Here is a 25,354-nt window from a genome sequence, read left to right as displayed (position 1 = left end):
TTAGCACTCTTGAAACACATCCACTGAGTCGGAGGCTGCCCAAAATAGCCTCACCTTCTCCCGTCTGCCACCATTACGAAGTCTAATGATAAACCTCCCCTGCAGTCCTGTTTATGTCCTGGCCTGATAACACCACTGATCTTTGCACTGCCATTTTGTGTCAGTGGGAATGTGCTGGGCATCCATGTTGGCTCTGGGTGCTCCAGAGAGAGAGGGATAAGCCTGGTTAAAAGACTGCGGCCAGAGAGAGTTTCATACAGCAGTTTCAGAGAACTCCTCGCTTCCTAATGCTGTTGTATAAGTCCTGTTCACAGCATGACACTACACAATACGAGTTTTACAGTAACACACCGCTGAAATGTCGAGAGCAAGAGTTCGATAAGTGTTCAATATAGGGCTGGACGATATGGCCAAAATTTATATCGCGATATATTTCTTAATTTCGGTTGATACGATGTAATTGCGATATCGCTATGAACAATATAAAAGCCTCAGAAAAACTGCTAAGAACGCCCTCAAGGGATGATGTCTGTTAGGGGTGGGAATTGGCGAAAATGTGACGATTCGATAGTATTGCGATATTTGGGCCACGATTCAATATTATTGCGATTCTTAACATATTTCGATACAGCAAGTATTGCGATTCATGTCCCCCATATTATTCAAAGGCATTGAAAAAGATTAGGAAAAAAAGACTGTTCAACTCACTTCAAATGTCACATTTAATTCTGTGAACATTATCTTCTACACATTAACTGAAGTGCAAAAACTTTGTCCTTGAACATTCAGGACTTATTACAGGACAGGACGTAATTATTCTCTGAATAGGAGACCTCTCACATGAATGGTGAGCTCCCAGCACATAACTTAAAATTATTTAAATACATTAACATAAAGCAGACATAATTGAGTAACATAAACCAGAGAATAATAACATGTAAGAGTAACTTAGAGCTTCAATCAAATTGAGAAAATAAACAAAAATGTGTAGCATACTGCTAGAGTCCAGTCCTGTTGGCTATAAGGTCATTAACCAAAATTCATTTCGGAATATTGGCTTTTTTTTTTAGAAAACGGAGTTGGTCAACATGGCCACACTTTCCATTTGAAAGAAATAATTATTACGGATTGTCATGTAACCGGTTGTGATGGTGAAGCCATTTTCATTTGAATTTGTTACGCAAATGTAAATGATCAGAGTAAACTCTGAGAAAACCAATGGAGAAAACCCGAAAGTAAAACAGATAATTTTATAATTAAATATTGCAATACTTCGCGCTACTGCATCGATATAATTGCGTGCACAAAATATCGCGATACTGAACAGAATCGATTTTTTTCCCCACCACTAATGTCTGTACCTACAAACTTCTGAAAAACGAATTTGCCACGTCTATAAAACCTCCTATAAAACTATATAATATTTTAGAAATAAAAATGGTACAAATAAATTCATGTTCACCTTTTATTTGTATGTAGCCTTCATACAAACAAGAAATGTGAAATCACCGTCAAATAAACATAAGGCTCTCAACTTATTAATATCTTTAACTTTAGACTATAGGCTGATTATTTATATTACAGAAAAAAAGAGTGAGCAACAACAAAAACGCATGTTGCTGAGGGACATTGTTGAGTGCTGATGACACCCTGAATTCATTCCGATTGATGAATCTGAATGTAGTTTACATGAACGCTAAACAAGTGATCCGGTTGATGTGCGCGTATATATCACAAGCTTTAAATCGGGATAGATTTTTTTACATGCCCAAACGTCAAATGTTTTGACGACAAACCAGTCGTCTGTGGATGAGAATCCGAAGCAAGGATTGGAGGGACGTTGTCCTGGTCCACTTCACAGACGCAGAAGGAGTGAAAGGAGAATTTTAGAATGACAGGATACTCATTTATGAGACACTTTATTCAACAGGAAGAACAGCTCGCTCCACATGTCATACGTCATTACGCTATTTCTACAGCTAGTGTTATACGTTCCGCGAGAGCGCTAGGGTCCTCGTGACGTAAAAATGGTCATCGGAGGGTGTACGCGGAGGCTCTTTGCGGACATCCGCGTGCCTCACATTTTTTACCACGCGGTCACTGTGCTACAAAAGCACCAACTGCGCATGGGCTGGAAAAACATGGACGTCGAATTTGAAGAAAGCACCGCACCTCTACAATCCGTCGTTAAAACATTATAAAGACAGCCAGATGTGCAATAACTCGTGGAGGGAAATTTCCCAGTTTACAAATAATATGTGTCCGTGCTGTCTGTGTACGTGTCTGAACTGGAGTATAATCAAGGCTTATGTCATTGCGCAGTCCTTTCAGTTTCAGTTTTCAGTCCGAACAACAAGTGTTTACATGTCCTCTCGATCGGATTAGAAAAGGAATAAACCTTCAGCAGGCCCAATGCTAAGGATATTTTCTACCCACCTTGTTGGGTCAGTGGTTCAAATGTACCTGTGAAAAATCACAATTAGGACTGCAAGCGATTTTGCAAAGGCTGCAATTATTTTATGCGCAGCTTGTCAGTGCAGCACGGCTGATCGGTAGTAAACGCTGCTCCATCTGAACGCCAGAGGGCGTCTCACGCAGACTAGTGCTGTCAAAAGTACCGACGTCGGTACCAAGTCGATACTGAAATTTTAAAATCGTGACGCTTTGTGTGCTGTTGAGCGGAATCATAAACACCTCGGAATGGCCTTTGTACTCATGCGCTCATCAAATATGTCTGATTGGCTACAATGATCAGCGCTTCAAAAACATGTTGTAAATATGCATCAATGACGCTCTTCATCGAGCGCTTGCACAGATACACACGGGAGTGTTTGAAAACAGGTGTCTAATGTCTATCAGTGGATCGGTCAACTGGCACTGGTATACGCCTGCTTGTGCTTTCAAACACTCCTGCTTTCAAAAAACTTTCAAACACTTCCGTGTGCTCTCAAACGCTCTCATGCGTTGATCATAGCCAATCACAGACATATCCGTTGAGCTTGTGAACACAATGGCCAATTCAGAGGTCTTTATGAATAGGGTTGGGTACCGGAACTGGGCACCGATATGGAACCGGTCCCTATGTAACCTGACCGAATCAAAACGCAGATTTCGGTGCCTCATTTCGCTGCCACATAAATGCCTCAGACGTCTGTTGAAATATTTGCCCTCTGGTTCTCCGAAATGGACGTAAGGAGCATCATCACTGCATGTGATCGCTAGTTAACCCTTTGATTGCGTACGAACGTTCACACCGGTGTGATTTGAACGTTCAGATCGCGTGATCATCAACTTCTAAATTCAAATCTGCGTTCGTCCGTTGGCTGGCGCTGCAGAGACAGACGCTCTTAGCGCTGTCATATTATATCACAACTATTCAGTGTTTTCAACCACACAAGCTTTATTTTAGGTTTCAGACATTTAAATACACATAAGTACTTACAAAACAACATTTATAGTTTGTAAAATATACACTGATGTCTATGGAAGCGGCAATAACAATCCTTTCAATTATAAATTGATGACGTGTTTAGATACACATTGTGTAGGTAACTATAAAATTTACTCTATTCTTCTCACACTTCACCAGCCACTTACTTTAATGTATTTCGGGAGAAGTGGATGAATTGAGGTGTTGTAGGCCTAAATCTGACTGATTAACTAACATGAATCATGATCATTATAAAGGTTTCTTAAATGACAAAACACATTCACTTACATGTATTTAAGAATAAAAATATCAGCCAATGACTGACTGACATGTAACGCAACCAATCACTGTTCGTTTTGTTCCGCGGCATGTTTAGTGTGAAAAGTCGATATCCATACAATAACAAACCGGTGTACATCTAATAAATTATTCATTGAAGAACGTTGTGCAAGTTTACTGCAAGAATAGAGCCGCGAACCTCATGTACTTTTGAAAATCCAGCCTTCAGTTGATCCTGATGAGCGCTAAACATGACGGCGTTCTTCTTCCACAATGGGTTTCACAGCATTTAAGGTGATGCGTTCTAAAATAACGCTAACCTTGTGCAGGACATGCAATAAGTCAGGAGAGGTGTCGTATTTGTCCAGAGAAGGAAAAAAATGTGAAAAGAATTGCTGAAATTTAAAGCTGGTTTGTAGCATACCGAATACAGACTTTGCTGTTATTAGTACTGTAGTATTATTTAGTGTTAAATTATTGCATTTGGGTTAGGTGGCTTAGGTTTTATTGTGAATTTATGTAAATTTGTTGTGTTTTGTATTTAGACTACTTAAATTTATATATTTAGTCTACAATTTTAATATATTCAATTTTAAGAATCGTCCACGTCCACATTGCGATGCATCTAAGAATCGAATTTTTCCCCACCCCTAATGGTTAATCATTAAAAGATCACAATCTCGATTCAAACAGCCATGCAACCTTATTCCTTAATGACAATGATTCGGCTGTGTCTTTAAAACCTTTAACAATTACGATAACAATGGAACAAATCTGTGTTGGCGCTGCTGTTGATCCAGAGAGAGCAGTTGTCATGTATAGGTATGAAAACGTTTTTCAACCATACAGTCTTATTATTTCTGTTACAAACATTCAGATTATCACAGAAGTACTGGAATAAAAGTTTATAGTTCGGATATAATATGATGTCTACAGTAGTGATCAAAATAGAGTAAATCACCTTATCCAAAGTAACTTGACGCTTCAATTGAAGATTGTATCAATTACATAGTTACACCAGTAGGTGGCGACAAGTAGTCACTTCAAAGAACTAGCGGTGATGTTGTTGCCTTGAACACACAGCACAGACTACAGGCGACTGCAAACTAGCACATGTGTTTTGCGTCTACGTGTAAGGAATTAACTGTAGATATCAGCAGTATCAATAGTCTATATTTGTCATTCAAAGTATACAAGATATACAAATCGTTAACAAAGCAGCGCTTGCTTGCTTACCATTTTTAATGTCAGTTATGTTTTCTTCTGCCAGTCAGAGTTCCCAGTCTCACCGACGGCCCCGACGCTGATTCAACATGCTGTTCATGGATTCAACATTCAATCGGGCAAACTGCTCAATTCATATAAAAAATAGGCTATATATAATTTTTTGATTAGACTGCATCAATTAATGCATGATTAGTTCAGAATCGTGGGAAAATCTAATTTGAAAATAAAATTTACTTTAAACAAAAAAAAAAAATTGTGATTCTCAATTCAGCTTTACTGTACTAATTGGTATGATTTAGGGCTGCCCCAACTAAGGATTTTTCTAGTTGACTAGTAGTCGTTCATTTAAGCCATTAGTTGACTAATCGCATGTTTATATTAATTTAATTACTAAAATATATATGGAGGAGAATACTAAGCCATAATGAGCGTTTAATATAGGCTACTGTAACCGTGATACCCACTCAAGCGCACGCTTGTCAAAAGTAATGATTATGAATGTGTTGGGTAAAAAAAAATAGCATGGAGGCGTTTTAATTGTTTATTAATAAACTAGTGTTTTCTGTGCTGGTGTCTGCTGCAAAGATGAATTTGACAATGCTGACTCGCCATCTCCGCAGTGTAGTGGATGCGCCGATAGAGAGAAATGCACCATAAGGATTACATGGGTCTAATCAGAGAGTGTTTCTTCATTTAAAAATAGACAATTCAAGCTTTCTATAGATGTATTTCTCATGTCTGTGAGGCATGTAGCCTATACACACCGAGTTTCGGTTCATTTATGTGCTTCAGTTCACGGAGACTGACGGCAGAAAGCGCATCCTGATTGTTTTATTTTATTTTACAAGGGCACAAAACTTTGTTTGTACAAACAAAACCCTTTACAGTTTTGAATGATGTATTACTCTTATCTGTAAGCATATTTTAATTTGATTCCGCTGTTGTCTTGAAAAATGCGAGTGATCGCGCCAGCTCCTCCATGTCATGCAGTAAGTGCACTAATACTTTAGCTTTCACACTCCGCACAAACACTTGGATGTGCGCCAAACATTTATCTAGGTTAACATTATAGTGAGCAGCCATGTAAAGTTGCTACTTATTTGTTTCAAATGATCAGAGATATTTGAGAATAATGGATGATAGGCGAACGTTTGGATGTCCTGCCGGTAACGATCTGTCCCTCACGGACTGCGTGACTTCACCACTATTTCCCCCCTGCGACTAACAGACTAAAACTTTTTGGGTCGACTAACGTTTAATCGGCTGTTGGGGGGAAGCCCTGTATGAGTGCTCATTTTACCTTGATGACATATGTTAAAAAATCTTTTTCTTATTTAAGTGATTGAGATCGACGCCAACCTTTTCATTCAGATCAAAATTCCATTCGTATATCAAGCTCATTGCATGTACACATAGCCATTATAGTTATGACTTCTGAGCTTCGAGTTAAATTAAAGCAACTACTTAAATTAGAGCTTCCCAAGAATATGTTCACTTATCTTCAAGTTCACACATCTGTCCTAGCAAAGGAATCACAGTTGTAGAGAATCGCATCAACTATCGACATGATCCACTAGCGTTTTACAAACACAATGTTACATTTTTCTTTCTTTAGTTTTAGTAGTATTTGTTTTACATTACTTTATACATTAAAAACACGATAAACTACTTGTTGTGCTTAAAGCATGTTTGTACTACCTTTTTTTTAAAATACATTGTATATCTGATGCAATGGCATTCAGACATTTTTAAATGTGACTTAACCATCCAAATACTTTTTGAGGCTACTGTATGTTTAAAAGTCTGTTACAAGGTGACAAATTTTCTCTCTCTCTTTAAGTGACACTGATTAAATAATCTCTCATTTTTATGAAGTAAGCAATACTAACAGTGTCTCTACTCTCATTTAATTCAGTGTCTGAGTTGGTGGGAGTCTCTCCAGAACAGTTGTCATTTACACAGTTGCAATAAATGTTTTATCGTGGCTGTCTAAACATAAACTCTATGAACAAGCATCATTAAACACATTGGTACTGTGGGCGACATTAGTCCCTTGAGACATTACTTTTAGAGTATATCAACTTTTGCTTGATGATGTGAGTCTCAGGCAGCACAGCAACATACCATTTGCTTATATTATTTGCGGGTCTACGCAACAAAATTGTGTTTCTCTTTTAAACTTCATTTCTTTCGATTTTATGTAATTGTCTAAATTGTGCAATCTATTAGATTAAATTATTTAGGGTGAATTTAAACCAATCAAGTACTCAAATAATTTGTTTACTGAATCTGCTCCCAGCATGCTTTATTCGGTACTTAACGAGGAAAGTAAAAATGTTGAAAATAAGTAGAATTTTATGTAGAATTTTTGAGCAAGATGAGAAAAGGGGGAGATAGGGTTGTGTTGATAGAGTATATCATGTATCGACGATAGTCAGAAAGATATCGCCGACGGCGATAATTCACTAGTTTTCCTTTTAATGTATTCAATTATTAATATTAAACTAATATAGGACGTACAATTAATTTGCATTCCCTAATTTCATAACGTCATTAACATAACCACACTTGCAACACCACTTACACGTATGAGGATTGAGGACTCCTCAAAGAAAATGTTTTTAAAGTCCCCCTGTAATCAATAATGTTAACCCCTAAAACTCGTCTTTGATCACCAAAATGGCATTGAAACATTCTGTTCTGATTTTATACACCTGTGGCTATTGGTCTTATTGAAACACCTCAATTCAATAATTAAGATGCGTGTCCCAGTACTTTTGCCCATATAGTATACATGTAGTATAATATCTTATTTTATAAAACTTTTTATTTTATTATTTATTTATTTTAACAGTCAAGTCGTTTAAATCGAACTGTAAGTCATGTTTTTGCGGGTCATTTTAATTACCATACTCTACACTTACCTAAACATGTAGTTCTATTCTATCAGAATTTTCTGATTATTTCAATTGCTGATTCCAGTACATGTTTAGAAGAATTAAAATTGTAGACTTAATAAGTATTTAGTAGTATTAGAGTTGACTTAACAACCTGCTTCAGCCCCAACCCCAACCCGTCTCCTTCTCCGCCGGTCCCATGTTTACAGGTATGAATGTTGTTCTCAGTCCCATCGTGTGATGTGACATTTCTCATGTTTCTCTATGTATCATCAGTCCAAGCGTCACGACTCTGTGTCACTGTAGACCAGACCAGTTACTGAGCAGGACTAGTAAAGGAGATATTATGTCATGATGATGTGTTGCAGTGTTAAAAAGTTTGTTTTACACCTTTCTTGTCATTAACACACAGTGGATTAATGTTTGTGTGTTTTAGTTTGTAATAAGCTGAGACTGGCCATAATTCTGTATCCATTTCTCTCTTGCATGTGTCTCCCTGTGTCCCCTGATGTAATCCTGTATGTCCCAGGGGTGTTGTGTGTTCTCTCCTTATTATATTTGTGTTGATCTCATAGAAGGAGAGAAAAGCTGAATCTGAATGTTTGTGTGTCTGGTCAGCCACCAGTGAAGGAGTTGTGGCATCAGGACCTGTATCCGTTTCTCACATGCTTGATGTGGTTATTTAATTTAACATTATTCCATACGAGAGTTATTCATTGGTCAGTTTTAACATGTATCAGTTTCAGCAGTGCCATCAGTCACTTCCACATCATGCTTGCTTTGACATTACACCACTCACTGAATTATCTCTTCCTACCTTTTTCTGAGCAATTCTATCATCATAAGTGAATTATTAGAAGTGAATTTTATGGTAATGAGTATATGGTGTTGTTTTGGGCATCTATGTTATGTAAAAAGGACTCAAGGGTGTAGACGAGTCACGAGTCCCAGTGGAGGAATGATGCGCTGCTTCATTTTCTAGCTTGTGGTTGATGTGGGGACTCATAAAGATGTTATCTGACTCGGGTAATCTAGTGTAGAGTGATGTGATGTCACCAAGGTGAAGAACATCTCATATTGTTTTACCACTAATATGAATACTGTCAATATTGGTTGCTGGTTAATTACTGGGTAAGTAATTACTACTGGTCAGTGTTATAAGACATTTCACAAAAAGATGTTTGATAGGTTTTAAATGAGTCATGCTGTTTAAAATGAAGACAAACAGTATTGTGACACTTTGTGTGTTTGTCAACATCACATCTCTCCATTAGTGTCAGCACCAGTGTCAGTGGATCATGTGTGATTCTCTACTCCTGTGGTTACAACATACTTGTGGTGGGAGCCAGTGGAACAGGCTGGCGTTACCTGATGGCATTTGTGACATTTAACCCTTTAACTGCCCCACCAAGAAAAAGGCATTTTAATTTTATTCTTATCTACTTAAGTCGCTCGTAACCACAATCAATGTCTTTTTGAACCTTTTTACATTGTGTAAATGTAAATTTTGTCAGCAATTTTGTAATTTAGTCTTGTATCAAATGTCCATATTTGATAGTTTTTATTATATTTGTCAACCTTATCTTTTTTTCCCCCCATTGTATTCTAATCTTAGTCAAAGTAAACCATTTAGTCCATTTAGACATTTTAGTCAAATTTTACTCACATTTAGTCATTGTCATTTTAGTCACTGGAAATAAGGGTGCTCAAGCCAGGCTGATTATCGATCACTGGAAGCAGTATTGGCCGATACTGATTACTGATACCGATCACCAGAATAAATAGGCCAACTATTCTTAACAACAATTTCGAGATAAGAAAGAATGAATTGACAACTCATCATTTATTGTGCGTCATTATCAACATCAACTTATCAACTCATTATCGCCATGTGCAACGGACTGTTCCCTCTTTTAGATGTGATTAGGAACAACTTAGAGCTTACAAATATAGCATTCATGTGAAATAAATAAATAAATAAATAATAATAAAAATATAGAAAGCCACTTGGAGAACAGTATCACTTTTGCGGCTTAATGCTGTTTTAATAACACTTTTTATTATCAAGTAGTTTAGCAACTGTAGACTGTATTTTACGACAATCACCGATCTAGCTGATTTGGATGTTAAGTTTGAGGTTCACCGCTGTGAAGGAAAGAAATGCACTAAAATCTCACAACTTTGCAAATTTATTGTCCTTTTCTGACACCTGGTAGAACTGCCAGACCGGTGAATGTAGTGAAGCAGTTTTAGGAACACTGGCATGCCTATTGGCAACTGCTTTCTTAACTGTACGGGACTGTGTTTTGCATCGGGGTTTGAGCAGAACTTAGGCTAGAGAATGGCAGTTTCTTTCAGTTTTTTCCCCTGCGTTTGGCCTAAAACAATGTGTTTGTGGTCATCCAGCTTGAAATTTCGACTACAAACATTTTCAGATTTTCCGTTTCGGCGTTCTCACTGCATTTACGATTATTTGCAGACTTTAGCCACTGCCTACATCACGCTGGATCCTTCACTGGAAACCAGATGTAACTCACACCTGCTGAAATGTTTTCTCTTTGAATTCTTGCACCCGGGAACAATGCAAGTCGACATCATTATGACTGAAAGTTTGCTAAGGAAGTATTTCCAAATAAAACAAGACGGTAGGCTATTTGACTCTGGTAATTGTATCCATGTCAGACTGTTGGTAGTGGCCTTGGATGGCAAAAGGGAAGGCAACAGCCTTTTTTCTGTTTTCTCTAGTCAGGTAGCACTGGTTTCACATTTTTCTCTTTCTAACTGTATAGCCGTGTTTTATTGATAGCCCATTAAAATTTCAGGCAATCAGTCTTTACTTTTACTTTACTTTACTTTACTTTTACTTTACTTTACTTTACTTTACAGTCTTACTTTTATGATAAAATATATGTAATTTTAAAGTCTAAAAAGATAAAGCAGACCAGTGATATGTCTATTTCAGCTACTGCCATTTTGTAACTTGTTTTGTACACTGTTGGATTATAAGCTACAAACAGGTACGATTTTAAAATCGTTTAATCTGAAATCAATATCTCTTATCTCCATAATCATTTGTGGCGAAATGCTGTGTAATAAGTGGCATGACTGTACCGTGTCCCTTAAATGTCCATCTAGTTTGATCTTGCCACTGCATTTGCTCTCTCTGCGGAAGCTTTGTGTTTAAAGCCCTAATAAAATATTTCAGCTTAGATCAATATTTCGTGTCTAATTATTTACATTGACACGACAGCCATCGGCACTGATCCTCAAACTCGTCTCCATACCGGCACAATGACTCCGACTTCCAACCAGATGGAACTGGATAATATTCTGAATGTTCTGATCCGATCTGACTTCTGACCTGTAATGCTGCCTGAATCATAATCACACACTGTTCGTTCGTTGGCCAGAGGAGAACTGAGCGACTGAGCCTGGGTTCTCCCAAGGTTTTTTTCTCCATTCTGTCACTAATGGAGTTTTGGTTTCTTGCCACTTTTGCTTTGGCTTTTGCCTTGCTTAGTTGGGGACATTTAATATTCAACAATATTATTGATCTGCCTTACTTAAGGTGGACGATGACGTAATTTTCTTCTGGAAACAAACTTTGTTGTATTATTTTCATGTTATCACTGTGAAGCTGCTTTGACACAATCTGTATTGTAAAAAGCGCTATATAAATAAAGGTGGCTTGACTTGACTTGGCAAGTAGCCGTGTAATAAGCGGGATAGTGTATATCCTGCCAGTTGTTATCTCAGAATAAACCCCAACAGGGTGATGAAGACCCCGACGAGAAGCGGAGGATGTAAGACTTGTAAGGATGTAAGCCTTGCATATTGCAGTCTTAACAATATACTAGTTTCACCTTATAATGAACTGTTATGGATTTTCTTGGTCTACTCTCAGCAGTATATGAGTATTTCCCTGTGGTAGAGCTCCTGTGTGATTCCTGCACTGAGCTGCTGTGCTTGAAGTCGAGCCATAATGGCATCTCATTAGATGGAGATAATGACAGCAGGGTGAGCCCAGAGGAGCCCACCCGGATGAGAACGCCCAGAGAAACCTCACAGCGACTCTCGCTCCTCCACGCCTCAGGGGCCGATAGAGAGAACTGAGGGAGAGGGAAGGAGTGAAAAGCAGGAGGAAGTGGGTGATTTGAAGGAAAAACAGAGAGAAGTGGTAAAGAGGGATGGGGTGTGTGTGCATAGACAGTAATCATGCGAACAATGGTATTTCTGTTCAAATGTCAGTTTTAATGTGCTTGTGTTGGTGTGCTGCAGCATTTCACTATAGTCTTCCTCGGGGAAGTCACGTATGTTAACATGCACACTCAACACAGACTGGATATTTTTGTGTCTCTGATTGTAAGACACAGGTCATGAGGCTTAACCTGTTTGTGTGATCTAGTTTTGAGTACCATGTAAGCTCTGGGGAATGCGGTACCTGTGTGTTTTTGAATACCTGACCCAGGAGACTGTTACATATGGCTCCATGTGCTTTTTTTCTGTCTACCTATATGAAGTGAGCACAAGTGGAAGCAGTTTACAAACCTCTATAGTGACTTATGTATGTGTGTGTATCACTCAGGTGCTATGGAGGAGCTGCACAGTTTGGACCCGCGCCGGCAGGAGTTGCTGGAGGCCAGGTTTCTGGGTGGAGTCAGTGGAAACACAGTGGGCAGCACTGGCAGTGCTAGCGGAGGAACCAAAGTTAGTAGCCGAGTTTATCACCGGACTGTTATTGTTATATGTGTTGTGTTATACTGTATGTGTGTTGCAGACAATGGTTATGTCTAAAGAGAAGGTAGCGTTTTCGTATGAAAGGCATCGTTATGCCTCGTGTTTGATCTAGAACAAATTCAAGGACAGTTTAGAGCTCACCAAGCAAATATTGACTACTATGCCTATTGACTATAATACATTTGTAAATGTATTTGTTTTAACTGGTTCTTCAGACACCATTTTTATTCACCAATCTGTGCACACAGCCTTGTGGGATATAATAGACCGAGGGTTTTCATCCGGGGGTCCGCAGCGGAACTGCAGGGGTCCCTCGATTTAATGTCCGATTACACAAGTTTTTGTTGAATTAATACATGGGTAAATAACATCACAAATTCGAATTTAAATATAAGCACCCTTAAAAAAAGAACAAAATTATACTGTGTTTGCGCTCTGGATAACGTCAGATGTTTCTATTTATTAAAACAAAAAATGTGTTTTTGCAGCGGTGAGAAATGTAACCAATAACGGTCATATCTGTTGATCTCTTGAATGCAGTCAGAATCCAGTCACTGCTCAAAATGCATTAACAAATCCTCTTATTATTCACAAACAAAGACGTAAATAAGCGATTCATTATGCAGTGTAGACTACTTTATTGATTTTTAGGGAACTTTGTGAGATTGCAAACTGAGTGACAGCTTTTTCAGTGATGGTAAAGGGAGCAGTATTTGCGCCCTTTCGAGGCTATATGTAATCCATTGAAGATTTTTTTTATATATATATATGTTGGTAAGAGGAGAGACGGCCAATTACACACTGCAAAATATTGGAAGTGACATCTACTGTACATAACACTAATTATAATGAACACACTAATAGCAATTGACATGGTGAAAATTAGAACGGGACAAAAAATGGCATGTCAAAATAGATACGCGTGATGTAAATGCAGACTAATAGATTAATAGAAACATATCTGTATCAATCACTGATCTATATAAATGACTGGATCTAAACTGCCACCAGAAGTGTTCGAGCGGCTATTTTACTCTTCCCTTGAGGGCATTATTGATTTACAGCCAAAACATTGACCTAGAACCACCCGATTTGCAGCGTATCAGTCACAAAGGAGTAGATTTACGATATATACATGTGAATTAATTGTTACTTCAGATGTTATCTGTAATGTTTATGGTCCTTTTGGAACGGATTAATCAATATATTGAAATTGTTAAAGTGGGTGTGTCTACAGCACACTTCCGACACAGGTAACCGACCTAACACAAACATATATTTCTTTTGTTTGGTTAAGAATTAACACGATAGTAAAGCGCGCCGGTGATCTTTACCTTCAGCTCATGCGGCTCAAAACAGCAATGCAGGACTGACATATTACATAACATTATAATGAGAACAGTATTGTAATAAAACATTGTGAATTTCATTATTTTATTTGTAAGGCAATCGTTTTTTTTGTTTTTTTGGGGGCCATAGGAGTGTAAAATATTTCACACAGGCTGAAATGTATATGTTTCTTTTATGCTGAAGTGCTTGGGACATACATTTTAATGTTTAGACTTTTGTTTTTGTAATCAGGCTCTCAAAAATGATATAAAATTTGGATTTAGATTTATCGCCCAATATATCGGTTTTCTGCTTTCAAATATAAAGAATTATCGTATCAGCCCAAATGTTCATATCTGCGCATCCCTATCTGGATGCAGACGTGGCTTCTTTCCTCTGGATTCTGCTTGATAAGGCAGCATTTTAAATGTTCATGGAAGAGACTCATGTCTTCCTACTTTCGTAATGAGCTTTTTGAAGAAATGACAGTCTGACCGAGAGGTTCATGTCAGGTTACAGTGGACTTCACACTGAAACACACAGTTCTCTTTCGCTGTTTGATGTATTCTTGCTTGTACAACTGTCCTCTCCTTTGAGTTGTCAAATCATTAATTCATAACACCTGGTGCATGAATACCTCATATTCATCCGCCTTTACTCTCAGCTGGCTCATCTGCATTGATTCATGTAAATGTGTTTCTCCTGTACAGACTTTGACAAACAACGAATGTTCCAATCACAGTTTTGGTAGTCTGGGCTCCTCCAGTGATAAAGAGTCAGAGGTAAGTAGTGCTTTTTAATTTTGTTATCTATGATCGTAATCTTTAAACCAAATTCCTGTTATATATTGTGGCATATTTCCAAAAAGAATATTCATTGGGAAACAGTTAGTGCTGGATATTACAAGACAATACACATCATGATTCATTACAGTTAGCGATAGACTGATGTTATTGTTGATATTTATAACTTTAAGATTAACAGCATTAGCCAATAACTTATTGCCCAATTAAAATGATAGTTGAGCCAAAATATTTTATTTTGTCATCATTTACTCACCCTCATGTCATTTCAAACTCGTAAGACTTTCATTCATCTTCAAAACTTAAAATGAAGATAATTTTAAAGAAACTTGAGAGATTTCTGTCCCTCCAGTAAAAGTCTGCAACCAAACCTGACATTTCAAAAAGTTCATAAAGACATTGTAAAAGTAATCCGTGTGAATCGAGCGGTCTTCTGAAGAAAGACAAATGCTTATCATATAAATATAACAGATTAAATTTAGGCTTTTATTTAGACATAAACATTCATCAATTCGCATACATTGAGCACAGATTTATTTTCATCAGTAACATCAAATATAGTAAACAGAAGCTCAAACGTGCTTACTTAATGTACAAGAACCAATGGCGTTTGGTCTCATGTCAAGCAAATACGGTTGAGCTTCTGTTTACCATATGTGATGGTGATGATGATGATGATGATGAAATTAAATCTGTTCATCACAAAGGTGATTGGGTCTCTTCAGAAGACTTGGAGTAACATTACTTCTACAATGTCTTAGAAAGTCCACTGCACTTACATTTTTATCCTTCAATGGAGGAACCGAAATCTCTCCGGTTTTATTAAAAATAGTATGTTTGTGTTGCGTGTATTTGTTGTGTATACAAAAGGGTTTGGAACGACATGACGGTGAGTAAATTGTCTTTACTTTTAGGAGTAGTCGTCATTTGGCCTAGTCGGAAAGGCCAATCGATGGCCATTTTCTGCTTTCGAATCTTTTATTAGTGAATTTTGAGTAAGTATTTGTTAAATAAGTGTTCATTGGCATTCAAGAGTAACGCTTATGAACACGGCTTTTATTCTTGGTAATAGAGCTTATTCAGGGGGTAGACGTCATATAGAATGAAACGAATGAAAACAAGACTGTGAGGGATAGACTAAGTCTTTATAATGGCAAGCACTGTATATGGGTCCTTCTGTACTTCCATCCAACACGGCCTTGTTTTCATTCCGGTCAAAAACGTATATTCCCAATAAAGGAGGACTCCATCAAGTTACTCATCTTTGGCGAACACCTCAGAAAATACTTATTTAAAGTACTCTCACACGAAATATTGTCTCTCTTCATTCATCATAGCAACTAGATCATGAGAATCAGCCTTCAGGATGCTAATTTCCATGTAGGCATTTGTGCTGTAGGAGTCTTCTCGCCGTTCAAGACGTGTGGCGCTCCTCCTGTAATCAGTGAAGCTGGCCACTCTAGAAGTTTATCTGTGATTGTATCTGTACAGCTTTTATCCAAAAGGACTGTGAATGACAAAGAAATAAATAGATGATCAGTAAACCGTTAATTGATGCAGTGAAGCATTTGCTCCAAACTGAGATCTGTAATGGATATGCTTTTCTAAACTGTTCACGGTTGAGTCCTGATGAAAGCTGTTGTTAATAACTCTGTTCATAGTTCAGCAGATGGTGCAGAGACGTTCTGCTGTGTTTTCTTTGAATCAAAGCGTTACAGAGAAATTGATGCTGGTGTGTGTGTGTGACTCAGGCCGATGGGAAATGTTCCCTGTAATGAAGCTCTAGTTCTGTGTGTGCTGAGGGTTGAGCTTCTGCCTCATAGAGGATGCTGTGTCACTGTGTGTGTGTGTGTTAGGTTTTGTAGCAGACTCAAGTTGGGTTGGCATCTGTCATAACCCCCAATAGTTAAACCATCAGCAGGCAAAGCACTACACATGTACACACACACACACACACACACACACACACACACACACACACACACACACACAAAGCATCATAGTAAGATGAATTGTCCTCCCCTCCCCCCGCACAACACACCTGCTGTGACATAAATCAGAGCAAGAGGAGGAGGAAGCCAATGAAGCGAGTTATGAAGGGAGAGAGAAAGTGAACTGGGAGGTTGAGAATAAACTTCTCTTGTGGCTGTGAGCTGCTTATTATGCCAGATGTCAGACACCTAGATACTGTAGACACACACACACACCTACCTGTCACACACATGCTCCCACTGCATTAGAGCTGACGCACACACCACTGTCAGACTTTCACTCACATTGCAACATGCTCCCAACACGGCACCAAAACCTCCATTAAGGCCCCACCTCAGACTATATACACTAGATTACCCATAATCCCCTGAACACTAATCACAGCCTCCAACACCTGCAGCCTGAAGCACATGACTCATTTAATGCAGGGTAATTTGCATATTCATGATGGATTTGAATATATGTATCACGGATTATATTTTCAGTGACAGGAATGAAGATTATGCAATCTTTATATTTCAGAACATTTCATGCGCAGAAGTGTCTTCTGTAGCGTCTATCAAACGAAGACAGACAGTTGAAGAGAGTGCATGGAAGTGTCTATATCAAATGAAGACAGAGTTGAAGAGAGTGCATGGATTGTTCTCTGGTTGAAGGATTTTTTTTTTTTTTTTTGATGCATTGAATGAAATTTGCCTTTGTTTCTCTGTAGGCTCTTCTAATTTGAACTTTAGTAATTGCATTGCAGTGATGGTAAGCGTGCTTCTGTATGTTCTGAGCTGGTGGCCATTGTGACCCAGAAGTGCCAGTTGTGAGCGTGCAGAACATCAATATGAGGCTGTGCGGCTCGTTAGGGCCACCGTGACATTCTGTCATTGTCACTGAGGGCTAATTATAAACACCAGCATCAGCTCCTGACCCACTCGCATCTGAAACACACTCTCCTCCTCCTCCTCCTTTTACTTATACTTATTATTTTCTTTATCATTTTCCTTTTTATTTCTTTCTTTATCTTATACTTTCCGCTTTTGTTTTACTTTCTTTTCATTATCTCATTTCCTCTTTCTTTTATCCGATTTTCTCTTTATCGTGTTCCTCTTCCTAATATTTTCTTCTTTTGCTTATTTTCCTTATCCTATCATTTTCACATTATCATTATGATTTTCCTTGCATTTCGGTCTTTTTGTTTTCCTTTCGCTTGCTTTTTTTTCATTTCCTCTTGTTTTCCATTTCCTGTTCTTTCGCTCATTTATTTCCCCCTTTCCTTCCCATTTTCCCATTTTCTCATCTTTATTTTGTTCTTTTCCTTTCCTCTTTTGTTTTCCTTTTCCTTTTATTCTCTAATTTCCTTTTCCCTTTACGTCCTTTTCCCTTTTCCTATCCTTTTCTTTTTACCTTCATTTTCTCCTTTTCTTTTTTCCTATTCATAATTTTCTTTCTTACATTTCTCTCATTTTCTTTTCTCTTTTCCTCATCATTTCATATATATATATATATATATTTCCTTTCATTTCTGTCCTTTCCTATTTTTTTTTCCTTTTCTTTTCCTCTCCTCTCATTCTCTCTTCCTCTTTCTTTGTTGCAGGGATCAGATGGGAAAAGAGGAAGCTCTCCTGCGTATTCAGTAAGTCTCTCTGTCCCAGTCATGTGAGAATTGATTCGAGACATAACTGATGCTTTTGGAGGCTCTCGGTTCAGTCAAATCAACAATCCTCTCGTTGCAGGGATATCACGTGGTTTCCAAAAATGCACTGGTCTAGCCCACATGAGAGTTTATCATTTCTACAATAACCTCAAATTAAGCTTAGATTGTGAAATTAACATGATGAAGCCATGTATATAATATACAGGGCGGAGTTTAACCACATCTATTTTGGAAAGTCTCTTTCTCTCCGTCTCTCAGCTATAAAGAGATTAGCATTTTAATCAACATACAGATGAGGCAGCGTTTCTTTTTATATATTAAGTGCGTGTGTAGGACACCGTTTATCTCTTAATAGTGTTACATCGGTGTGTGTGGGTATCTGTTGCTGGAGTTTGGTGGCAGATGTGGAGGTTTCAGTCCAAGCCAGTGAGCAAGAACTGCTCTCTGATCAGAATGCAAAGATGCCCTTGGCAGCTCACCCCTCTTTGTCTGTGCTGAAAAGAGCAGGATATTTCTGCATCCTATCCCTGGTGAGGGAGAAAATAGACTGTGATTATTGGTCCAGGCCCTGGATTATGCACTCTCACATTAGAGATATTCTTAGAGTCATTTAGACTCAAGAGTCATTAAATACTGTTCGAAGGCACACAATGTGTCTCTTTTTACCATGAGCTGATACTCAAAGATTGTACGATTTGCTCTCAGGAGACTATGAATTTAAATGTGGTGCTCAGTGCTTTGCTGAGGCCAGCGTTATGGTGCATCGAGTGCAAAAGAAGACCTGAATAAATTCATAACAAATGGCGTATGAATGTAATATATCTCATTTATAGACTCCTGAAAAGAAGCACTCTGAATCATCACGGGGCAGGAAGAGGAAAGCTGCTGACAACCAATCAGAAAGCAGTCAGGGTAAATGCTTGTCTCTCTCTCTCTCTCTCTCTCTCTCTCTCTCCCTCTCTCCCTCTCTCCTCTCTCCCTCTCTCCCTCTCTCCCTCTCTCTCTCTCTCTCTCTCTCTCTCTCTGTGTGTGTGTTTTCTAGTATGTTCTTTACATGTAGCTTAATATGCTTATTCATGTCTTTTTTTCCCTCTCATAGGGAAGTCCGTCATTCGGGGACCGAAAATTAGTGATTATTTTGATGTGAGTATCTGCCAGTAATTTGAGGGAAACATATGATACATCTTTGGCATTGGCTTAATGAGAGCGGAACTGACAAAGTCATTGCAACTTGGACAATATTGTTTTAACCCTCTGATGCTGTTCAGTCATTTTAGACTGAAAAATGTCCTTCTTTTTCGGAATGGTACGAAACTTGGTAAACGTTCTGGCACTTGATATGTGAACACAACACAACAATCACTGACATGATTATAAAAGGTTAAATGATCCTGAAAAAAAGTCACACTTGTACTTGTTCACGGTCAAAAATGACCGCATTGGAAACGAATGGGAAGAGAATTTCATCTAGTGGAAATATTCGGTACTGCACTTTTTATTTGTTTAGATATCAACCTCAAATTTGAAACACAACTGGTTTAGATTTATGGCTTTGATTTTCTCACAGTTTTAGAGTAAACATGTTTTGGAAAATAGTATTATGAGGCAATTTCCATAATAAACTTAAATTTCCATAACTTTTTTTTTGTTTGTTTCACTTTAACTATAATCTGCCAAATGTCTTTTTAAAAAAAGAGACCAAACTTAAGTCTGTGCTCCGAAGCAGTTTAAGTTGGAAGTTACATTCTCAGGCCTATGCTCAAAAAGTGATTAACTTGTAATAAATTGATAAAATGATAACTATTTATATTAGTGGATAAATAAATAAATAAAACTATTCTATAAATATAATTTCGTATCATAAAATCCCCTAAAAATACAAAATAGTAAATAAAAATCGAACTAAAATGTAGTACATTAATTTCAATGAAATAAAAAGAAAAATCAGACATTTTTGACCACCTTGCGAGCAGCAAACAGAGGGTTAAAAATGTGAGCGCATTTGTAGTATATTTAACATTTTCAAGCAAAACTGAAAATTTGGAACAAAATAATGTAGGGTAGACCTGATTTTTTTTATATTTGTGATTTGATTGGATTGTGAAAAAATATTATTATTATTATTAAACTATAATTAATATTATTTTCCCACCCAAGCGATATTGTTACATCAAAAGCCATTTTAGAGGTGGAGAAACATTTCATTAATGAAAGGTTTTTCATTTCTTTAGAATAACAAACTGATGAGTCAGACAAAGTAAGAACAACAATTTATTATTAGTCAAATTACATTTATTGAAAATGAAATAAATGGTGTCAGTTTTAATTTGATTCTGTCTTTGTATGTGTAGTAATGTATTATTTTTGTGCTACCAACATAAAGCGGCATTGAAAAAAATATTTCAAACTTTTCAAACAAGGTTTCCCGAACTCACTCCCTGTCTGCCATGGGTCTGATCCAAATTAGAGCCAGTTTTGCTATATTGGGAGCAAAAATTGAACACAATGTCCAAGCTGCTCTGTTCCGTGCAGTGAAAGCATACAATGACCAGTGGCTTTCCACCCCCCACCCACTCCCCCCTCCCCAAAACAAAAAACCTTGTGCAATAAATTTCAAGTCTTCTGAATATCTTACCTTCTGCCGCAGATCTCAAATCTCATTGATATTATGCACATTAAAACCTCATGTGTTGACGATGCACATGAGCTCGAAGGTTTGTGCACATTTTTTTTCTCCACTTCCTCTTCATATGGTGTTAAGTGGAGTGGTGTCTTGATGTGCTTACATAGATCATGATTTCAAGCGACATGATTGTTTATTTCCTTCTTTCTGTAGTTTCAGGGTGGTAATGGGTCCAGTCCAGTAAGAGGTTTACCGCCTGTCATCCGTTCACCCCAGAACTCACATTCCCACTCTGCACCTGGATCCAGCGTACGTCACACACACTCTCTCTGACCCTGTTTACACCTGGTATTAAGAGCTGTCTCGACTGATCTGATCACAAGCTGACAGACGGCTGTTTTTCCCAGTTGTAACATGCGTCTGTGAACACTTGTGATCAGATTTCAAAAGGCGGATCTCTGATTTCACCATTATGTTATAATGCTGTTTGAGAAGAACATTCACGTTGATGCTGCGACAAGGGTGTGTGATATCCCGATTTTTTTATCTGCTTTAATAAATATTGTGTTATCGTGCTACAGTTCACATTCCATCCGTTCTGGCGCCTCCGTCTCAACAACGCGACTTACATTCACATCACATGATAACTAAGGGTGTCACAATTCTCCAAATCCTCGATTCGATTACATTTTCGATTCTAAAGTCACGGTTCGATTCGATTCTCGATTTGTTTGATTGTAAAAAAAAAATTGCATCACAATAAGTGTATTGTGATTGTCACTAACATTTTTCACTAACACTAACATTCAAAACTGAATTTTATTAGATTTAGTGACATGTTACAATGTTTACATGGTACAATTTCTGGTATGCTACGCTTTTTTATTATTTCATTTCAATTCAATTATTGTGATTTAATTTAATATTGACTCATTTGGATAAATATTAGGTAGGCTACACAAGATAGGCGTTAATTTGTCAAAAAAAAAAAAAAAAACCTCCCCTAATGCTGTAAACATACAGAGAGCCCTATCAGCTGGTAGTAGGCTATTATTTAAGGTTAAAAATAATTAAATATAATGCATTTTTTTATTATAATAACAACTTTATTTAATGATATAAGTAAAAAAATATATAATATGTAATATAGAACACATATTTAGCAAAATACTCTCAATAGCTTTTTTTTTTTTTTCTTGCCAACTACGTAGCCTATATTATGGTCATTGAATGGCTTTCCTGAGGTAAATGTGACATAATTGTTCTCCAGCTATGTTATTGACCTCTTCACGCTGATGAAAAACACTGATTGATCGATATTATGTATGAGGAATATACATTTCGGAAGTTGTACTGTATCTTTCAACAGTGTTCGTGTTTTTTTTTTACTATTAGCGCACGTGAACCTAGCTAGTAGAGATGATCGGTTCACGTGCGCTAGGGATCGCCAAAACGGTATTTATTGTTTGAATTTCGTAATAAAATTGACAGAATCTGAGAGCTGAGATTTTTTTTTTATATCATAAAGTAACCTGCTCTAGTCTGTCGGTCTCCGCGTCCTCTTTGCTTCGCGATTTTTCTGTGCGTGAGAGCGTGTGAAAAGTGTCAATTGCGCGTGTCTCACGGTGAATGCGTGAGAGTTGGCAGCTCTGACTCGCAGCACTTGTCTTCAACACGTGTTTTTTTTTTTCCGCTTGGCAAGACGAGCTGACGTGACACGGGGGCGTGACAGCATCGACGATTCCATTTTTTGATTCGATAATCGAGATTGAGCATTAATTTCGATCGGTGACACCCTTAATGTTAACAAAGAGTAGAGTTACTCTCACGGGATACTGCAATTCACAAAAGTTCATTATTTGTATTGTATGTGCTTTGCAGGTTAAACATTTCATTCGCATGCTGATGCGCTGTTCTAACAATAAAACAAAAAATAGCAATAAAAGCCTGTCAAACAGCGCCTGGTTACTGGACTAAGTTATCTTTAGAGTCTTATTGCGCTAATACTGTCAAATACTCACAAGGTTTACATAAACACAGTTGGTTATGTCTAAAGTAAAGGCAAACATTTGAGAGAAAATCGTGTGTGTCGGTCTTAAAATGACAGTAGCCTTATAGTTAGCATGCCGCCGCTTGGCCTGAACCCTTGTGCATCAATTAAAAAAAGTTACACACAGGTCTATAGTGGTCAAAAATGTCTGTGTTAAAAAACTGTCATAAAAATTTGAACCTTGGGTGCACAGACTTAAGTTTGGTCTCATTTTAAAGAAGAACCGTGGCAGATTATTGTTGAAGTAAAAAGAAAAGAAAGAGTAAAACCAAAAAAAAAGTTATAGAGGTTTAAGTTTATGAAAATGATTTATGAATTATTTTTTATAAAATTAATATTTTATGAAACATGTTGAACTCTAAAACTGCTAGAAAATCAAAGCCATAAATCTAAGCAAGTTGTGTTCCAAATTTGAGGTTGATATCTCAAAAAATGAGCTTTCAGTAAGATCTTGTTTGGCCGCAGTACCAAATTTTCCCTGTTAGATGCCAGCAAAACTCCACTGGTCACACAGTGGTTGGATTTGTGATTTGCAGTCAAGTTTTTCTCTCTCAAATATTACAAGCATACACACGCAAAACATTTTTTATTACACACATACAAACCACACTCTGACATCCATACCAACACACCCACACAATTGTCGCTTCATAATTTATCCAATTGGCTCTATAATATGCCAAAGTAGAAAACAGGAATAAAGTGAGTATTTGCTTTATAGGCCAAACCTGAAAAATGGCACCATCTGGTAAAAAAAAATAGTAAAAATTTTAATTTCGAAGCCTGGCCAACAGAATGAAAGCCTCTTAACAAATATTGCATCATTTTATAGTTAAATGGCCCTGGGATTAAAAATGGTATGTTTAATGGGTTTCAATGCAGACATTTTTGTCCAAAAGCTGCTGAGATTGCTGAGAACTATTCTGTGTACCTAGTGCAAATAAAGATTTTAAGGAAATGGGGGTGAAATAGTAAAATTCCAATAAAAATACACACCTGAGCCAACATTTATGCAGTTGGCATTGACATGGGCAAAATTATCAAAAAAATAAAACTGAAAAAGACAAAAATGTCCATAAGGATGCGCACAGGTTGAGGGACATCTTCTGAACACAAAAGAAGATATTTTGAAGAATGTGGCGAACCAAACAGTTGCTGGTCTCCTTTGACTTTCATAGTAGGAGAAAAATATACTATGGAAGTCACTGGGGACCAGCAACTGGTTAGCCACATTCTTCAAAAAAACGTTCATTTTCAACAGAAGAAAGAAACTTATTTGGGTTTGAAACAACTTGAGGGAGTAAATGATGACACAATTTACATTTTAGGGGAACTATCCCTTTAATGTTAATAAAACAACAAAACGCAGAGAAAACTCTTGACTGAGAACTTTAATAGTAGCTTTAATAAGAATCAGTGTATAATTTATACAGTAAAGTCTATGTAGTGTTTTATTTTTATATTCTTTCTTGAATGCTATTGTTAAATACACAAACAGTGCTTTATTTTTTCAGCTACAGTACATTTCATTTGTATGTTGTGTTGTGTATGTGTAATGTGTGTCTTTGTTCTTATTTTTTAATAACAAAGAAAATTACAAATGTTTTTATCTTTGCCACTTTGGCCCAAATGTCTGCCATTTATTTTATTGTGCTACCTTGTAAGGCTATGTTTTTAAAATAGGGACATTAGTTTGGCTGTAAAGCTCAGTCACTTGCAAAATAGTAAAACCAACATGAAAAAGAATCGTGATAAAATTGTGAATCGTGATTTTCCTGAAGAAAATCGTGATGTGATATTTTTGCCATATCGCCCATCCCTATTCTGCAAACACATCTGAAAAATAACGGTGGACGCAGTGTGAGCTATGGCAGGAAAATAAAAGCATGCAAGTCTCTGTTAAACTTCACAACCTTCACTGAAAGAGCGCATGCATTTCAAACAGACAGAGCACAGTAGAAAGGGAATGCCATAATTCTGACTAAAATATACATTTTGCATCTCAAATCTCTTCTCCCATTTTCAACAGCTCCATAAACTGGAGTGCGGTAGATTGTGTTGCAACCGACTGCAGCAATATTGACACAGCGGTATTTAGTAGACTAAATAAAACAATTCAGATGACTAAATATGACTAAAACTAAATGGCATTTTAAGCCAAAAGACTATGACTAAAAATCAAAATTTGCTGTCAAAATGAACACTGCATCTGAGATGTGTAAGTGTAAACTGGGCCTCGCTCTGACTCATTCATCAGTTCATTTCACTAATTGTGTATCTTAATCAATCACGACTCACACACATACATGTCACAACACTTATATAGTTTCAGCTCAGCCACA

The 25,354-nt window shown here is 37.4% G+C and overlaps 1 protein-coding gene across 6 annotated transcripts in view; it reads left to right on the top strand.

Annotated features, from left to right (window-relative positions):
* The window catches only part of tlk1a (tousled-like kinase 1a), a 39,875-nt gene that overhangs the window by 2,224 nt on the left and 12,297 nt on the right, over window positions 1-25,354 (top strand). For 2 of the 6 annotated variants that reach the window (XM_079880266.1, XM_079880265.1), the window contains 6 exons: window positions 12,419-12,540; window positions 14,610-14,681; window positions 18,280-18,318; window positions 19,173-19,251; window positions 19,439-19,482; window positions 21,176-21,271. In XM_079880266.1, coding sequence (XP_079736392.1) covers window positions 12,419-12,540; window positions 14,610-14,681; window positions 18,280-18,318; window positions 19,173-19,251; window positions 19,439-19,482; window positions 21,176-21,271 — 452 coding nt within the window. The remainder of the gene's footprint in view (window positions 1-12,418; window positions 12,541-14,609; window positions 14,682-18,279; window positions 18,319-19,172; window positions 19,252-19,438; window positions 19,483-21,175; window positions 21,272-25,354) is intronic. The other 4 variants (XM_079880268.1, XM_079880267.1, XM_079880269.1 and 1 more) reach the window with 3 other exon arrangements.

The sequence above is a fragment of the Squalius cephalus genome, assembly GCF_949319135.1.
Source record: "Squalius cephalus genome assembly, chromosome: 9".
Lineage (NCBI taxonomy): Eukaryota > Metazoa > Chordata > Actinopteri > Cypriniformes > Leuciscidae > Squalius > Squalius cephalus.
Note: the sequence above shows the minus strand (reverse complement) of the source record. Positions and strands in the feature narration are given on the sequence as shown.